The 18,402-nt window shown below is 39.3% G+C and overlaps 1 protein-coding gene across 4 annotated transcripts in view; it reads left to right on the plus strand.

Annotated features, from left to right (window-relative positions):
- The window catches only part of ston2 (stonin 2), a 56,594-nt gene extending 46,401 nt beyond the window's left edge, over positions 1-10,193 (plus strand). For all 4 annotated transcript variants that reach the window (XM_017715052.2, XM_017715054.2, XM_017715051.2 and 1 more), the window contains 2 exons: positions 4,293-4,495; positions 7,374-10,193. In XM_017715052.2, coding sequence (XP_017570541.1) covers positions 4,293-4,495; positions 7,374-7,448 — 278 coding nt within the window. In that variant the 3' untranslated portion in view covers positions 7,449-10,193. The remainder of the gene's footprint in view (positions 1-4,292; positions 4,496-7,373) is intronic.
- Positions 10,194-18,402: the final 8,209 nt, after the last annotated feature.

Genomic DNA, 18,402 nt, shown 5'->3' on the forward strand with positions numbered 1-18,402 from the left:
ATGTTATTTGACTTTGATGGAGAGGATTATCTTTTCTCAAACCTCTCTAGAAATGTCTCCTTAAAATGAGTAACTTGATGGCCATTTTGGCTGGACAGTTAATAAATGAAGTTTATTCTTTTGCACAGTACTGTTTATTTAGTATATTAAAGCATTTTACCTACAATAGGATGGATCTCTTTTGACTTATACCCTTCATTTACAGGGCACAAGTGGTCACTCAGTGATTTACTGTCCATGAAAACAATGTAATCCATGGGCCCCACTGTCTTTTGGAGTTGCATGGAAGATTAATGATGTTAAAGAGAGTTCAGCCAGCTGTACTTTACTGTCTCTGATTACATGCTTAGTGAAATAAGAGAATAATAGATGCTCTTAATGCTATAAGCAGGAAACTCCAGGCTCCCAATCCTGAAGGAAAATATTTTATTCAGTTCTTATACATTTTTAATACAAATGTTTATCTTTGAACCTTCAAAAATCATTTTATTTCCCTTCTCCCTGTTGTAGTCCTCCTGTGGTAACTGACAGGCTAAATCATACACATCCATTGTCATTATGTACATAATTGAAATAAGCATAAGGAGATGCTTTGCCTTTGTAATATCTTCATTTGTTACTATGATGACTTAAACAAGGACTGTAGCTTTCATCAGCACCCTTTATCTGGTTTTCATTATCTATAAAGTGCTGTAGCTTTTCTCTCTAAATCCCTGTGTTGATTCAATTTAATATGAGGACTTATGATAAAGCTGAACTCAAAAAGCTAAATTCAGTTTAATTGAATTATGGAATGCATTTATTTTGTTCAAAATAAGGCAGTTTTGTTGATTCAGCATAATTTACCAAGATTAATCTGCTATCAGAGTTGGTTTAAATGTGGTCACTCCAGTGCCCTGTTAGTTTAGGACTATATGCAGTAATAGAAAATGTGGTAATGCCAACAATAACAAAGCTAGGCCATTAATTTAAATATAGAATGTAAACATTTGCCTGATGAGAGGGGTTAAGAGGAAAGACAATGAAGAGATGGTAAGTAAAACAAGGGAGACCTGCCCTGTATGCAAATAGATGGAGCCAATAAAATTGTGTAAATATGAGACATCCTCATTTAAAGTGTATGTAAAGTGTGAGTAATATGGCATATGTTCTATTTCTGAATACAACAGACTTAATAAATTATTTTCAATAGGTCTTATGATACCAGATGGAAATCCCATAAGACTTGAAAAACAGAATTTATTCTCTTTTATTTGACTTGATTGACCGATTTAACTTAATTTAAGATATTACGTTTTTCATCACTAATACTTAAGGTACATTTTAATAATAATAATGAATATGTTTTCTTAACATTGACAAGTCAGTTTTATGTTTTTTGAGTATGTACTGCTCAATACAGTGTCAGTAACAGCTCTACTACGCTTCAGTTATGCCTCATTCACTGTGAATAGAGTGTTGATCTGTGAGGTAGACTAGGAGGATTTCTAATATACTATATGTAGTTTTGAACTACCAGATGTCTGGCTGAGAAAACATGCTGATGGTGTGCATGCACTGCTGCAAGTTTCCCTATAAAGCCTGAAATAATAAAATTGTCAGATTTGTTCAGAGTTTTTCAAACCATGTCTTTATGTATTGACAGCAGTGGTTGGGATAGTGTAGTGGTTAACACCTCTGCCTTCTATGCTGTAGACTGGGGTTCAATCCCCACCTGGGCAAACACCCTACACTGTATCAATAAGAGTCCTTGGGCAAGACTCCTAACACTGCCTTGGCCTACCTATGTAAAATGATCAAATTGTAAGTCGCTCTGGATAAGAGCGTCAGCCAAATGCCGTAAATGTAAATGTAACTTTATTTCGTCCCAGTAAAGCAAACTGTTATTTGTGCTGTCAGTTTTTAAACCTGTAAAACTGTTTAATTAGAGAAAAAGCCCGATTTGACAGCAGCGTCAGAGGGTCCAGTACTCGGGCGCTCACATATTTCAGATGATTTCATGGAGTCTCTATGGAATACCAAACTCGTCACAAATTTGGCGCCAAGCAATTTTTATTGTTGTCCAATAATTTAAATCCTCCCACGTGTGATTTCTTAGGCATCTTTGCTCTTTTAGCGTGAGTGGCCATGTGGAAAGCAGTTGCACTCTGAGGAGTGGTGACATGGATGCTTGGAATTAATTTATGATGCATACAACTAAACCAGCTGTAATTTATTAATCTTTAAGATTTTTTTATTTATGCTTCCGAATAATAAATAGAGAAGCAAATCTCATATAACAGAGGAATACTTGAGCAAATTATTCAGGCCAATCCTACTTTTAAACTTTCACATACAGATAACAGCCCTGAAGTCTTGCATTTTGTGGACTTGTGCTGTGCGATTTCTTCTTTTAGAACAATATTACATTCCGGTTCGTATGAGCTGGTGTAGAAGCCACTGATTATTCAGCATAGCCTTTCTATTCTCTTGGCATATGCTTTCAGCTCTGTGTTGGTATTTTGCGTCAAAGGCCAGTGCTCCAGGCCTTTCACTAGCTCATCAGCAGGGTTCCCTCTGCACACATCTGATTGGTTGGACAAAGCCTTAGCTGTCATTATTCATTAATTCACAAACTCATTGGCTTTCTTTTCCTTTGTGTGCCCCCTACACAAACACACTCCCCACCCACCCCACCACAGCCACACATAGTTGCCATCAGGCCTTTTTCGTTTTATTTACTTTTTGTTTTTTCTCACAGTTATGGTGTAGTTTTCTTCATTAAAAATGTTTTCCAGTTGCTTATTTAGTGTTACGATGATGATGATGATGATGATGATGATGCAGACTATTTCGTTGTTTTTAAATTGTCAATAATGAGGTTCTTATTGAAAAATGCTTTAACTTGTATGTGGTTTTCTTAATAGACTGAATCTAGTCTTAGGCTGAATCCCCAGTGAGAGTGCAATTTAGACTGGGACCACACTTAATATGTCTGGGAAGCTGGCTCATTATTGTAGCGTCATGGCGCGGCCTAGAAGCACAGAAATCCCACTTCTAACAGGGGAGAGTCTTACTGTCCCTTTAGCGGCGTCTCAGGGAACCCCTGTAGTGCACAGCTTGGGTTTTTTCTGCTTTAACAAACCTGATTCAGCTCGTGAAGGGCTTCGTAATTATCTGATGAGCTGAATCTGGGGTGGTAGAGCAAGGAAAAGAGTTCACGGTGCAGTGCAGGAGTCCTCAGGAGTATGGTTGTGAAGCTGTAGGAGTAGGGTGTGAAGTCCTGATATTAACTGTCATCACTTTAATTAGTTTTTTCTAGGTATAGAAATAGCTGCCAAAATAGTTGATCAGTCTCGACATGTTTGGTGTTAAAGTTTGCCTCTTTGGTTTTAAACTGCAGCTACAATTTCAGTGTGACTAACAAGTATGGATCAAGTAGTATACCCCACCAGTCATCAGTTAAGTCATCAGTAAACTTGCCCTAATGCTTAAAACACACCTAAATAATTACATGCTTGCTTCAGTCTGCGTCAAAAAGTTAAGTAATCTCAAAGAGGTTTAATTATGTGGTTTCGATCACTGCATGACACACTGTCATCTATGAAAATGGACAAAAGTACAGTGTTGCTTTATTTTACAGTCCTCTGTAGTTTACTTACAGATGCTTTGATTGTGAGCAAATATCTGCTGAAACTTACTATGATGATCAACAATGGTAATGTTAAAAAGTGTGAAGTTAAGGTTAAGTTTATTATATAAGTTTTGATTTAGATTGGGAGAATTTACAACACTCAACTCAAAGTTCAGTTGTATTTAATAGATATTTAGTTTAATGTTAGTTAAAAACAAGGTGAGCATCTACAAAAGACTCTCAAAATAAAGTATTACCCAGTTAAGGCTTCAGGATGGGCCTCTACTATAGTTTTTAGCTAACAGGTAACACTTTACTTGAACCCTACTACATAACATTGACTTAAACATGTTACCTGTAAAAGAAATATGACGATGTTCTATTACTGGACATAATCCTTCAATAACAACTCACCACTGCATAAGACATCTGCCATGACATGTTTATAGCATGATTATGACAGTGTTATGTAGCGAAATGTCATACAGTGCATGCAACTGAATTGTTTCTAAATTACTCCTTAATAAGAGGGAATTATTGCAGTGGTAGAAAGTGCACTTATTTACAATTCTATACTCAGGCGGAAAGAATAATGCGAGTTTTGTTCTGTGCTGTTATTTAGTATGAGCGAGTCTCAGGCTGTTAGTAAGTGTGTGTTTGGTTTGTTCTGTGTTCACAGCGCTAGGCCACCCTCACACCTTTTTCTGCCGTCTGGAGCTGGGCTCTGACTGGGAGGTGCCGCGGAAGTTCCAGTGCCAGGTGGAGGTGGAGTTTGACATGCCTGCTGCTTCTGCCTCAAAGGCCACTGTTCGTTCACTGTCTGTGGAAGGGAGGACTGAACTGAAGAAGTGGATCACTTACAAAGCACATTATTCCTACCAGGTACTGTGTGTCTGTGCGTATGTGTCCAGTGAGAGTCACAGTGGGCACTGAAGGTTCATGAAGTCCTGACTCTTTAGGGAAGAAACTGAGAAAAAGAGGGCTAACTAATTTAAGGTTAGGGTTACAAAATAATACTTAGTACTTATACATGCAGTGCATGAAGGTGTTAACAAATAAATATAACAAATCTATCAGTATCAAATTGTCTACTCTTTTTGTGCACTCTACTCCCAAAGTACTCACTGATATTATGTTCTCCTACAAAGAGACACTAACATTCACACAAGCAATTACCCAAACTCACCTTGGCTGCCTTGCGCGTTTCTTACTCATGTGCATTTAAAATAGCCAAAGGAGATGCTTCCAAGCAGATCAGATATAAGAAGTCAAAAGAAAATAATTGAAAACAACTTGAATTAAAAAAATATTAAAAGATGAGACTCCCCAACAACAGGACCTGGTGAACAAAATCAAATAATTTTAAATGAATGAATGGATCAAAACAATAGCCCAGAATTACTTGGAAAAAACTCTGGTTCCCCTGACTTACATTTAAAGGAGGGTAGATTTTTTCCTTCTCCTGTAAATTTACCATTTTGGAGATCCGAGGTTCTGAGAGCAGCTATATATATATATATATATATATATATATATATATATATATATATATATATATATATATATATATATATATATATATATCTTATGCATGTTATTGTTGTTATTATTGGTTACATGTAACTACGTTAAGTAGTTACAGAAAAAAGATTTGTTACACATGTATAACCACACATCCTGACATAGTACAAAAACAGTATTGTGTGTGTGTGTCCCCATGTGTGTTGACATTGTAAATAAAGGTGTTTGCACTGCTGCCGTCCCCACCCATGAGACGTCCTGACTAATTAGTCAGTATACAGTAAAGGTGCTGCATTTGGTGCACATTTGGTTGCATTAGAGAGATTTGCGTGCCCTTTGGGGATGGGGGGCAGTTTGTGCTAAACTTCATCAGCCATCTGACAGCGTGACTGGATGACAGGCAGTCACCCCGCAGCAACCTGCTGTCTCAGCTGCCAGAGCTGTTTTCCCTGCTGCAATCCAAACATGTCATTAAGGTGGCTGGAGCTGTCTCCCACAAGCATCTGCTCCCATTACCTCTCATCAGCCTTACAGAGGGAATCAGCTCCTCCGTCACTGCACAGGAGCACTTTAAAACAACTAGGCGGACAAGCAGGACTTTCCCTTTTACACCACTGCAGGCCCAGGGGAGGGGGGGGGGGGGGGGGACTGAAACATTTTTAGCACAAGGTTGATATTTGTGTGACAAAAGCTAAGGCCTGGCAGCAGGTGGTCCTCACCTGAGTGGCTTAAAACCCCTGAGAGAGGCCGTATTGCACAGGGATGAGCTTTAGGAGTACATGTGCATGTAACCAGGCCACTTTTCTCGTCTCAGGCTGAATTCTTTTAACTTTAAGACTGTATTCATGGTAGATTTACCCACTCAGGGCCAGAATCCATGAACAGTTTTAAAGTGAAGTGTCGATGTTATAGATTATAGAATTATAGCTCTCTCAATGAAATTAGCTTTTGAATGGCTTTTGAAGCCATATTTTCAGCGACTACTCTGGACAGTGTTTGCAGGAGAAATATAAATAAATCAACAAGCAGCAAACAGTCAAAAGCAACAGCAAGGTAAAGCTCCAATTCTCCTCGAGATCCTCCACTGTAACAAGATTCCATGAGCTGTATGAATGAGAGTAAGAGCTTACGATCACGGAAGAGATGAACCACAGACTGTATACATCATATTCATTATATATACACTTATTGGTTGGAACATGTAAAAGCAGTTGTTCTCACTGGACTTCGGTGATGACAACTGGAAACTGTTCACTCTGCACTGTTCGAAATGAAGGTTCTGTGCCGGTACATTTTTCAGACATCAAGGTACAAACAATATAAATGTTCCCTCAAAGGTACAGCAGTGGCTTTAAGGTCCAGTTGTTTATCTTAAATAGGTTTTTCCAGGTGAAAAGTACGCACTTGTTTAAACAGTAAAATAAAAGCCTGGAGACAAGACGGGGTGTGTGGACTCGGTACAGCTTAGATACTATAATCTCAGTGGATTATGGTTCAGTTATGTTCCCTGACTAAAAGTACTGAAATGTACCCTTGAGGGTCCCACCCCAGTGACAAGAGAGGTACTGTCCCAGTGTTCAGTGTGGTTAATAAATTATTAAAAGCAATAAATACATTCTGATGAAGCTGATCTTGTTCACTCATATAGTTCTAACAAAGTGCACAGCTTTTTAAATGGAACAAAATCTTTCGTTAGGATCAAATTTCAGAAACCAAGACAAATATGATTAATTAAGATTCACATATTAATGAGAGTAATTGTTGTTAGTTATTTACAGTTGGATACAAAAGTAATTTTTTTTTTTTTTCTGAGTGAAATTAAGTCAACACATCTACAAGTAACACACTCAAATATTGTTTTTTTGCCAATTTACTTTTAAAAAGTGCAGCATAAATTATAAAATGTGCCATGGCACATTTACACAGGCAACATTATTAAATTCATAACCCTGTTAAATTCAGCGAGTAAACCATAATTGTGCATTAAAATGCACAGACATGTGTTCTCTGTGAAGGGTATGTTTACTTATTTTCACCCAACACAACATGTAGTTTGAAGAAGTGCACCCAAACTTTTGCACACTGCTGTATGGACTTACCTGTTGGACCAGGTGTTAAATATATCCCCTTTTCTTGAATGTCCATTGCAGTTTTCTTTTCTCTTTGTAGTGATCGCCCTCTGGTGGGAGACGTTTGCCTCTACATCTCACTGTAGCTCATTTCTCCTGTTTTCCTCTAGGTGGGGATAGAGCAAAAGAACGAGGGAATGGATAGTCCTGAGCAGGAGCAGCCAGGGGAGTGCTCTCAGCAGTGAGGGGGGATCCCTGCCCATTTGCCTTTATTTTTCTTTTGATTTGTTTTTTTTTTTTGGAGAAGTTGCACTTTGAAGAATGAGGAAACATTGAGCGTCGATGCTAAAATAAAAGGAAACCCTGAAAGTTTACACATTCCTGAATGGACAGATTTATCTTGGGGAGTTTTTGTACATCTTTGGTATGACCTGGGTTTATGAAACCTTATCAAAAGAACACAGACCTGGGAAGAAGATGCATTGTTTGCCGTAACAAGGCCGAAACATGCGGAGCAGTCGACTCATGCCAGGGAGATGTTTATAGAATTATGCAGCAAGTTTTATATTGGATAAATGCATGCTGGGAAATACTGTCACATGATAGCTGCTTCAAGCTTGATTTTGAGAGTGACATTAATTTGCAAAAATCACTTTTTTCTAATCTAAGAGGAAGCAAGAGGGCTTTTTGTTTGGTCGTGGATGCTTTAACGTCAACTAAAACCAGTCTTTACAACTTCACAACATTTTGGAGCGTTATTTGGCTTCTAAACAGAGCTGGAACTGACATCTAAGACTGAAGATGAACTTCATGAGTGCTTAGTGATTGAAAGAGTTTGAGGGTTTGTTCAGGAAAAGCAGCAAAGAGAGCAAAGTCTATACCACTCCCTGGGTATGAATCTGGAATGATCTCACTTCATAATCGGCATTACTCCTAGTGTTATCCGAAAAGCTTTCAGTGCTCATTTCAGCCACATGGATTCACATTTAACTAGAATATATGAAAGGTGTTTGCTACTCAACTAACAGTATTGAGGGAAACAGTACACGCTGACCTCACATTGACCTGTCATTAACTGTATTCTAGGAATATTTACAGCTGAGATTGTAGCCATAACATCCTCACAAGGTACAATATGATTAACGATGTTGTGTGATCAGCCTGTATATTGATAATGTATTATCATATGGCGGTCACGAACTGAAACCAGATTGATTACGATCTTCTGTAGAGGGGCCTAAAGGGAGAATCTGGCAACTCATTTATACATCTTTGGGAATTGTGTATACACTGTATTATTTTAATGGTAAGTCTTTTTTTAAACCTTAGGCCTGGTATGAAAATGAACTGATTTCTCTTCATAAACTCTGGCTGAATCTCAAATGGCTCTCTCCTCCATGTATAGAGCACTGCATAACTCAGAAAAACGGATGAAATAAAATAAAATGGTGCAGTAAATGTCCAGTTAGAAGGTGTGTGGCCTATGGCTGACTCCCAAATGTATCTCTTGGACACTTACTGCACTATTTGGGTGTTGACCTATGCAGTGCACTATATAGGGAGGCATTTGAGAATCAGCCAGCTGTTTCCTTCAGTGATATGAAAGCCAGTCATGGTTAGGTTGAGTCACATGGTCAGACTTAGTGGATATTAAGATATTCATAGTAATATTAGGGTGTTAAAGTGGGACTTCGCTGCATTGAGTATTGTGATGTAAGCCTCTTTCAGTGCAGTCACTTTTCGTGTCTTAATGACAGGTAAATTAAGGGCTTAACATTTGTTAATGTGTTACTTTGTGAAACTGCTGTAATTGTTATGTTTAGGGAATGTAAGTATAGAGAAATTTAGAAATTAGATTATGTTCAGATGCTTTAGCTAATTAGTGTACTTTTTTTTCTTTTTTGTTTTTGAACTAACGTTACTGTAACTCTAACAGATCTATGAATGTGTTGCACTACTATTTCTTTGTCTTTTTCTTTAAGAAAGTTATGGGCTACAGAGTTTGACCTGGTGGATAATTCAGTCAGTTGGGTAGATGGGTTGATAATTGTAACTGATATGAATTGAGTTTTTTCTATTTAATTTTAATTGGTAATAAAAATTGGCAAATAGGAAATGTTTTTCTAATTTTATGCCATCGATTTTATATATATATATATTTTTTGGGGACTCCTTGTTATTGTGGAGTGTTTAAAGAGGATTTATACACTCTGGGATTTGGTTTTTTTTTGGGTTAATAAACATGCAAGAATAAAAGAGTAAAATTAAACCATGCAGTTAAAATATGAATATCAAAAAACATGCTATTTATTTTTACATTAACCTGTTACTAATATCTAACTGATTCAGTCTTATTAGTAACTCTCCTGAACAGCTTTTCACTAATAGTTGTGTTTTCATGGTTAATTGTGTAACTTTGCCGCTGACTGTCTGATTTGTACGACTGCTTGTTCATCAACAACATTTAGAGTGGTCACCAATTGTTTCTTTAGAGATATGTGACAGTCCCACTCTATAAAGTCATTGACCTCAGTGAGCCAGTCAGTCACGCACAGGAGGAGGGAGATTTTAGACTCTCTGCTGTGGGGTTGACTGATACATCATCGCTGTTGGGGCAAAACCACCGTATTTGTTCCTTTTATGTTTATTTTTTTATATGATTTTGAAACACCTGCTTCCCATTACACTGTATGAATATTTTATTAATCAACCAATAGGAATGGTCCCAAATTACTTGAGGGGAAAATGCGCAGTAATAACTTCCATTAAAAGTTGTGATTTTTTTTTTTTTGTTGTTGTTGTTCCTGCAGCGCTGATATACTTGTGTAATGCAATGTACATGTTAAAACTCTCCTGACTTAATGACTGTGTGAAACTGCTCAGAGTGTCTGTTGTGTAAAATGATAAAGCAGGTACTGTAATCAGCCTTAGAGCTCCTCTGGAATGCATACATTCTGACTGGAGAATAAACACTAAACAGTTTTGATGTACGACTGTCTCATCTCCACATATACAAACGTTATAATGTATAATAGGTATCATTTATCATTATCAGTGCTCATGATTGTTATTGACTTATAAGATTGATATTGTTGCTGTTTGAAGAAAACAGCACTACAGTTAATGATCTATACATATAGTAGAAGAGAATGTACTCGGCATATTCAGCTAATGAATGGTGGGTAGATTCAGAGATATTCTTGCAGTTTGCACTGGTTAAAATGCACAGTAACACAGTTAAAGGGTAATTCCACCAACTTTTCACAAATTCTGCATAATTCAGTCATTGAAAGTTAATCAGACTTTAAACTCTTCAGACGTCTGGTTCCTATGACCACCACTGTGAACATTTCTGACTCAGTAAGTCTCTCTACAGCAAAGCATTTCACACCTTTATGAATTATTTTGTTTACATTTGAAAGGTTTAATTATGCCAAAATTCCTACAAATTTGTGGAATTTTCCCTTTAATTTGCAGAGTTCCATGCTGCGTTTTTGTCATTAGGCCAAGACACTGACCCTGGCTGGAGTGCAGGACATGGACAAAATGAACCCATCAATGCTTCATTAAACACCTGTCCGGCAGTAATAACCAGCAAAATAACCAAAGGTAAAGCAGACCTGTTTAACATGAGGTGAAAGTAACTAAAAAGTTACTTTCTTTTTCATTTCTAAGGTAATGAGACTCTCTTTTCGGGCCTTTTAATTGGTATTCCCTCCTCAGGTAACTGCAGTGGTTTAAATAGTTTCTGTCAGACTCATTAATTCCCATTTCAGCTTTAGAACGGAGTGTGACTGCAGCCCATTCAGCGGTTCTTTGAGGCATTTCGAAGTTGAATAGCTTTCTTGGCCTGAGTAAGGAGCTTGTAGGGAACCTACTTTAGTGTGGAGCAGGCCTGAGATCATTTGGCAGTTTGATTCATTGAAGAGGGGAAGAAAGAGCCTTTGACTGATTCATGGGTAACTTCTTTTTAAAAGTAAGAGGTTCTGCTTAAACCTTGCTTCCTAAAACAGGATGTTATGGTCGAGCGCAGGCGGAGAACGCGGGATGGACAGTAATGGCAGCATTCATAGAGCTCCAATGAGATGGTCACTCAGTGTACTTAGCCATTGAGGTAAATGCTTCAATTTGCAGAAAGACTGCTGAGTCATTGACATAAATAAATGGATATGGGCCTAAATCAACTCCACATGGGGGCAGTATTTTACAATACATAACTCTTTTCTTCACACATTAAATAAAGCGTCCAGTTTGAGATTTATAGCTCTGTGAAATACTGTAGATGCAGTCGACGCTGCCTTCAGCTGTGAAATTACAGGTCATGTGTCAGTACTGAACTGTCGCTTTCACTTCTGAAATTATGTATAATTTTCTGGTGGATCTCTTGTAGATTCCACCGGAATACATACGTGGGAAACATGGGACGACTAATATGACAAACTAATGTAATTTTTTCCTGCGCTTAAGCGACTAAGACAGAGATGTCCATTTGGTTAGTTTTTAATCCCTACCTTTTTTTGAGGAATATGATTGTGGTGGTCTTTTTAAAAGGAATTATCTACAGAAATGAATCGTGACCACATGTCTGAAATTTGAAACAATTTGACTCAACCCTGTGCCCTGCACATTTTCATCTCAGCTGGACCGATTCAATGGGTATCATCTTGAAAATTGAAACACTGGAGAAAGTGATGGAAAGAGCTGATGAACAGCACCTATATATATATGTTCCTACTGTTATTCAGAAAGCTGGAAGAGTGCAATACTGTGGCATTTGTGGAGGAGTAATGGCTTTGACACTCATTTATTCTGTGTTAGGCTGCAGTTTCAGTGCATTTGGCTTTGAGGATTAGGGTTTTTTTTTTCTACAGTCAGTCTTTGTGAATCTTACCCACAGGTACCAGGTAAAACTTTAAGATTCTGATGTAGGTTGTATATAAATGCATCATTTCTAGTGAAATTAAATGTTTAAACAAAGGAATTCAGGGTGATTTGGTGTTAAACTCCAAATCCAAATTCTCCACTGTAGAGAATTTCAGAACTGGGATTCAGCACAATGGTGCTGATAGGAACCAGACGTCTGAAGAGTTCAATGGCTGATGACCTCGATCTGTTTTTGCTCCCTTTGTAACAGAAGGATTTTTCTCACTGTACATCCGGACTCGAATGAAGAACATGATTTTGGTGATTATTTTTCACATTTTATTATTATCAACATACAGATTAAAGAAGATGCAGGTTCGCTGGTCAATTTGGATTGTAAATAAAAATGAAAAAGGCTGTATTTGCAAAGTGGGTATTGCAGCTCCACTGAGTCTCAGTGCTGTACGTTTCACGTCAAACTCTGAATGACTTCGTTTACATCTCAATCTCAATGTCAGTGAAAGATAAATGCAATTCCTTTTGAAATAAAGAAAAATGACAGTCGAATCCCATCCAGTAGAGGGTGCCACTCTGACACCGCAGCCTACCCCAGCCCCCCCAACGCCCCACATGGACAAGGATGCTTTTCTTGGCCTTCATTTTTCTACATGGTTCATTCTCGCACGCCATGAATCATCCGCACTCTATATCACGTAAGCAGCAGGTCAGCAGCTTTTCATTCGTGAATGTAGTTTGGCTCAGCACACACTCGTAGCCCATGGCTGCTATGGATGATGGTGTGGAAAACAGGATGATTGTCTCATGTACAGTATGTTCCTGCTGGAGGGTTTGCCACCCTGCTGCAGGTGTCTCACGAGCGTGGTATGCTGGTTATTGGGCATGTATTGCAGTTTTGATTTACTGCGTGGGGTGGGGTGGGTGAGAACAACGTAAAGAAGGTGCGGCCAAGATCGCTAGCGTCACCGTCTTGGAGGCTAGCAAGAACGAGCAAGCGTGTCTGAGCTGTTCCAAGTATGTTCAGATGTCACATCGAGCCATCTGTCTTTCTGTCTGTCCGTTTATCTCTCTTTCCATCTGTCCGTTTGCTCTTTGTCTGCTGCGCTGTGCCGAAGGTCGGGGACGGCGGCCAGCCTTCCGTCCAAAACCCCTCTGTTAACCAATTACATGGCAGAACCGAAGTCGCCCACGGATCAAAGATTGCCGTGCAGATCAGGCCATGATGATCTCTGTGGAATGTCTAGTATCTTTTTAAGTCGGGTTAGACATAAATATTTTCAAACCTGTCTGTCATTTGCACAATCTCTCTCACAGCTGCTCGATGTAAGCCGCCACATCCTCCACACTTTGGAACCGTTAAAGGCATTCAGATTCCGGGACGGATCGCCGTTGTGCACAAGGAGAGAGTGCTGTTTTTTCTTTCTCCTGGTTGAAAAGGACAGTGATTTCATCCCAGGGTCATCCTCCTAATGGCCTGGGAAATCTGCATTACCCACCCCCACCCCCCCCCCACCCCGAACAGCAACATCTCTTTGACTACATTCATCCCTCCTCCTGGCCTCCCTCTCTACTGGATTGTATGGAGTTGCATGACTTCATGCTGGCCTGCATGTGCATATCTCAATTGAGTGAGACGTTCACACATCATTTGTTCACGTATGAGCAAGCCAACTCAATAGCAGCTTATTTCTGTGCGAAGTACAGCCAGGAGAGAAACCCCAGGCCATCTTTCAAACGCTTCTTCCAATGTATATGATCTCGTCACATTCATGTGGCAATGCTAACGCCTTCCAAATCAACACTAAGCATGTGGCGTTTATGCTATTTCTCCACGGGTCATTATTATGAAGTTCATGAATGTGTAAGATCCTTCCAATATAAGTGTGACGCTTTTTAAAGAGCCATCGAAAGCCTGTTGGCTTTGGCCGGCGCAGAGGCCTGCGCACTCTGCAAGGCCATCAGGGCTTTGCAATGAAAAGCCGCTGTTTGTCTGGCCCGCCCTCCTTCTCCTCGAAGATGATGACCCCTCGATGACCAGCCGAGGTGCTTTAATTCAGGAGCTGATGTTTTTGATGGTTGACTGCAGAGCAGACACTGGTCTGCCCAGTGAATGCAATTGTCGCTTTAGAATAGAAACCGGTTTCATTCAGTGCCGTTAAGCTCAACAGTTCATATTTTGGAAGGGAGGGCTATTGTGAAAAGGTCACTGTGGTGCTCTTCCCTCTCTCTCCAGACATTGGAGTCTGACAAAAGCTCCTGTGATTGAGTTTTAGAGCAGAGAGAGGTAATCTAAGAAGCTTCGGAACCTTTCAGAGGAGGTCAGAGTTTATCTATAGCCTTTAGGACTGAAAAAGAAAAGGGGGAGGGGGATTTTTTGCTCTGTTTTAAGTCTCCCATTTTATTTATTTCTTTTTTTATCCCTTTGCATTCATTTGATCTTATGACTGCTTGTGTTTTAAGACTGGAGGATGTTTACCAAATACACCATAATTTGTTCATCTCCAGGAAAACTGGATAGGCCTCTGCTATTTAGCCTGGTTCTTATAGAGGCTTTAATGTTGCACGGCCATCCATTTGTGAATATATTTCATAATTATAGCATTACTGAATGTTCTTGATAATCAGAATAGTGTTACATGTATGATATGTGCTGGTTTATTCTGGCAGCTGTTGGTAATAAGCTTCAGTTACTTAAGGGTTTCACAGAAATCTAGCTTAGTAGGTTCCTTATAAATCATTGTTTTCAGATGGTTATGAATGAGCACATTGACGTTATGTTTCAGCCCTCTTTAAATTTAGTTGGGACACAGGCAGGATTTAGCTCTGGCCAGCTTGACAGCGCGAACAGAGAGGCTGATCATTCTGACCACATCTTGTAATTCCTGTTAATCCCCCCCAAAGTGACTGTGAGGGCTTAGCCTGAAGCTGAACGCAACCCGTGAATAACTGTTCCCCTGACAAAACACATGTGCCAGTAATATTAACAGTTTTAATTCCTCCTATTCTATGAGGCAGGTGAAGTGACCTGTCCGAGTAACTGGCAGACTTTGGAAAGATTTTCACAAGTCACCTCATTCGAGTCTGTGTCGAGTCTTGAGTCTTTACACGGTTAGAAGTGAAGGTCCTGTGCTGGAACATTTTTCGCTCATCAAGATACAATGTAAATGTGCCCTTAAAGGTACAACAGCGGTATTAGGGCCCAATTGTGAACCTGAAATAAGTTTTTTCCAGGTGAAAAGTACACAAAAGTACATATTTGTACCTTTTCATAGCCTAAAGTTTTAAAGCAGAACAGTAAAATAAAAAGCCTGGAGATGAGATGGGGAGTCAGTACAACTTAGAAAACATCATTTTAATGGATTATAGTACAGTAATGTTCCCTGATTAAAGGTACTGGGATTTACCCTTGAGGAGACCACTGCAGGGACAGTTTAGTATCTTTTTTCCTGTGATTGCACTAGAGAACTTTGCTAGTGCTTTACTTTACTGGATGATAATAAGTGTTTAATTATATGGTAATTATATGGTAATATGGTAACAAGTCGTACTAACTTAAAAAATGACATGCTAATTTTCCAAGGTGTTACTAAATAATAAGTCAGTAATTATAATGGCAACAAGTTGGTAATGATAAGATTAAGGGTTGTACTAACTTGTACTAACTTGAAAACGATATGCTTGCTTCTAGTTGTAAATAATAATTAATAAAATAATTTTAAAAAGGTAAATATTTAGTAAATAATATATATGGGTCTTTTCCATCACTGAAGTAATTCAGAGCCTCTGTGCTGTATAATAGTCACAGTGTTTTTTAACAGGTAACCCAAAGAAACATGTGACGTACTTCCAGCCCTGATTCTGTGTATTCTCAGCAAATTTACTAACTGCAGTGTCTGTAAGCTGGTCTACATGTAAATTAACCACAGGTGGTTATGATGCTGTAATTTAGTTATAATTACAGTGTAATTACCTGCATTATTTTGAAGGATTGATGTTTTCACCTGATGTGAAATGCAGTAACCAGGAAACAAGATGGAAAGAAGTATATTTGTTTTATAGCTCTAGCATTTCCTTTCTCTGTGATTACAGCCTGTAACTGTTCGTACATCATACTGCGGCTGCCCGTTTAAAGACATAATGGGTAAGAAACAAAGTAGAAACACACTTAATTTTAGCAAAACTACAGCATTGTTTTCATGGTTACTAACCCTAATATTATAAAACCCTGTAATCATATAAAAGAAACGGATATGTGGTTTAAGCACACGTTATGCTGTAAGAGGTGGACCGCTTATTCTTATTAAATAAGACCATTGAATTGTTTAGTAGAGTCAGATTTACTTTATACCTACTAATTAAATTTTGTATCAGCTGTGAAATTAATCTTTTTTATTTATTTTATTACTAACATATTACTGCTGTGATTACTAACTTATAATTTTGTGTAATGTTTAAGTTAGTACAGCTTGTTACTATAGTATTACTATATTATTAAAAAATAAAGTGCTCTAAAGTGCTTCCGATTTTTACCACCTTGTCTCATTATTGCCTTCCATTACAGTGTACAAAGCAAACCCTTACTGCAAATCCCAGGTTTAAAAAGGCTTCAAATAGTGAGAAGGACAGAACTGAAGCGCCACATGGTGTAAAGGAGGCAAAACAGCTTAAAACAGTTGGTTCATCAGTAGTCATAGCAGGTATTCTAGATAGCATAATAGCTAATCCAACCAGAGTTTAAAGATTTCAAGTAGTGTGATTTGTAATTTACTAAACTGAAGTTAGATTAGCTGACAACTGTACTTGTAATCCATAGTACATGCTGACTATGCAGGTTTTTAGCCTCTTTCCTTTAATCCTTGCATTTTCTGCATGTTGCTCTTTATTCTGTCCGTCAGATTTAAGGTTATATGATGAAAGGCTTATTATTTGAAGCCATTTCAAACCTGACTGTAGCAGTTCTGACACACAAAGTCATGAACATATCGTTAGAAAGGAGAGATATATAACTCATTAAGGTTGGTGGCCCTAATCTCATTTGTTTTGTTCTCGTTTTTCCTTAGTGTGAAATTTTACGAGTCTTTAGTCTTTGAGTCCGAGTTGAGTTGCGAGTCAGTTAACATGCAAATTGAGTGAGGCTCAGGTCTGATCACTGACTTGAGGCCCACTCTCTGCTTCGACATGCTTAGCTGTTCCTGGAGTCCACTTATTCATATGCGCTTTCTTCCGCATAGAGCCAGAACAGAAATGTAACAGAAATGACCCTCGTTAGTCTTTAGGACTTAAAGACATATGTTGCTTAAATCTTTGGATGCATTCTAGGAGCAAGTTTGATGTTTTTCTTTGGATTGTAAAGGGCCTTATTCATATATCAGAGTTTCATTCTGGAATGGGGTGTGAGGCTCATGTAGCTTAAAAGTGGAAGTCTGTGTCATCCCCCAACTATTTCAGGTAAAATTTTATTTTTAAGACTTTACTAGTGACATAAACATGTCATAGAAGATGTGATATGCTAGCACAAGTTGTCACGACAGATCATGATATTACGTTGTCGAGTTACCATTGCCATCTATTGTTGTGATGTGTCATGGTGTTTGGTGACTGGGTAGAGTACACAACAATAATGGGCATGTGACATAAGCTTTCATGACAAACATTACAGCATCAGTGTGGCATACGCCCGCCCCCCAGGCCCCGATGATGACGGCTAAGAGAGCCGGCAGAAAGGCAGGGCCCGAGCACTCAAGGCGACGCACCTCAGCGAGGACGCCGGGGAGAGAGCCGTGTGCGTGGAGGGGGCGGAGGTCAAAGCCCGAGCTCCCCTGACGGACACCAGTCACGGGAGGAACGGTGGGGGGAGGAGAACGACGCTGGTGCCAACCACTAGAGGCACCAGATGAAGGAGCGAGCTCCACTGCCCGGGCCCCACCCCCTGTTACACAGCGAGGCCGCTACATTCGACCCAGGCGACCGAGTTGCCAGCTGGGGGCGGTAACGGGAAGGTGGAGCAGCGAGCTCTTCTTCCCTCTCGGCTCCGGTGCTCACGCTGCCCTTAATGAGAGCAGCTGATTCTCATCTGGCTGGCAGCGTGAGCGCCCTTAAAAAGAGCTGAGAGGGAACAGAGCGAGAGAGGGACGAGCAGCAGAAAAAGAAGAGACTGAAGAGCTGAAAAGCTCAAGAGCCTGAAAAGTCTAGCTTAAGCCACGGAAAAGTGGCCAGCTTAGTGCAGTGTTTGGTTTGGTTTGTGTGTACTTATTTTGGAGAAAATGGCTGTTGCAACCTTGAACCCTTGTCCTCCTTGATGCGAGTAGCACATGCCGT

Source organism: Pygocentrus nattereri, chromosome 10 (genome assembly GCF_015220715.1).
Source record: "Pygocentrus nattereri isolate fPygNat1 chromosome 10, fPygNat1.pri, whole genome shotgun sequence".
Taxonomy (NCBI): Eukaryota; Metazoa; Chordata; class Actinopteri; order Characiformes; family Serrasalmidae; genus Pygocentrus; species Pygocentrus nattereri.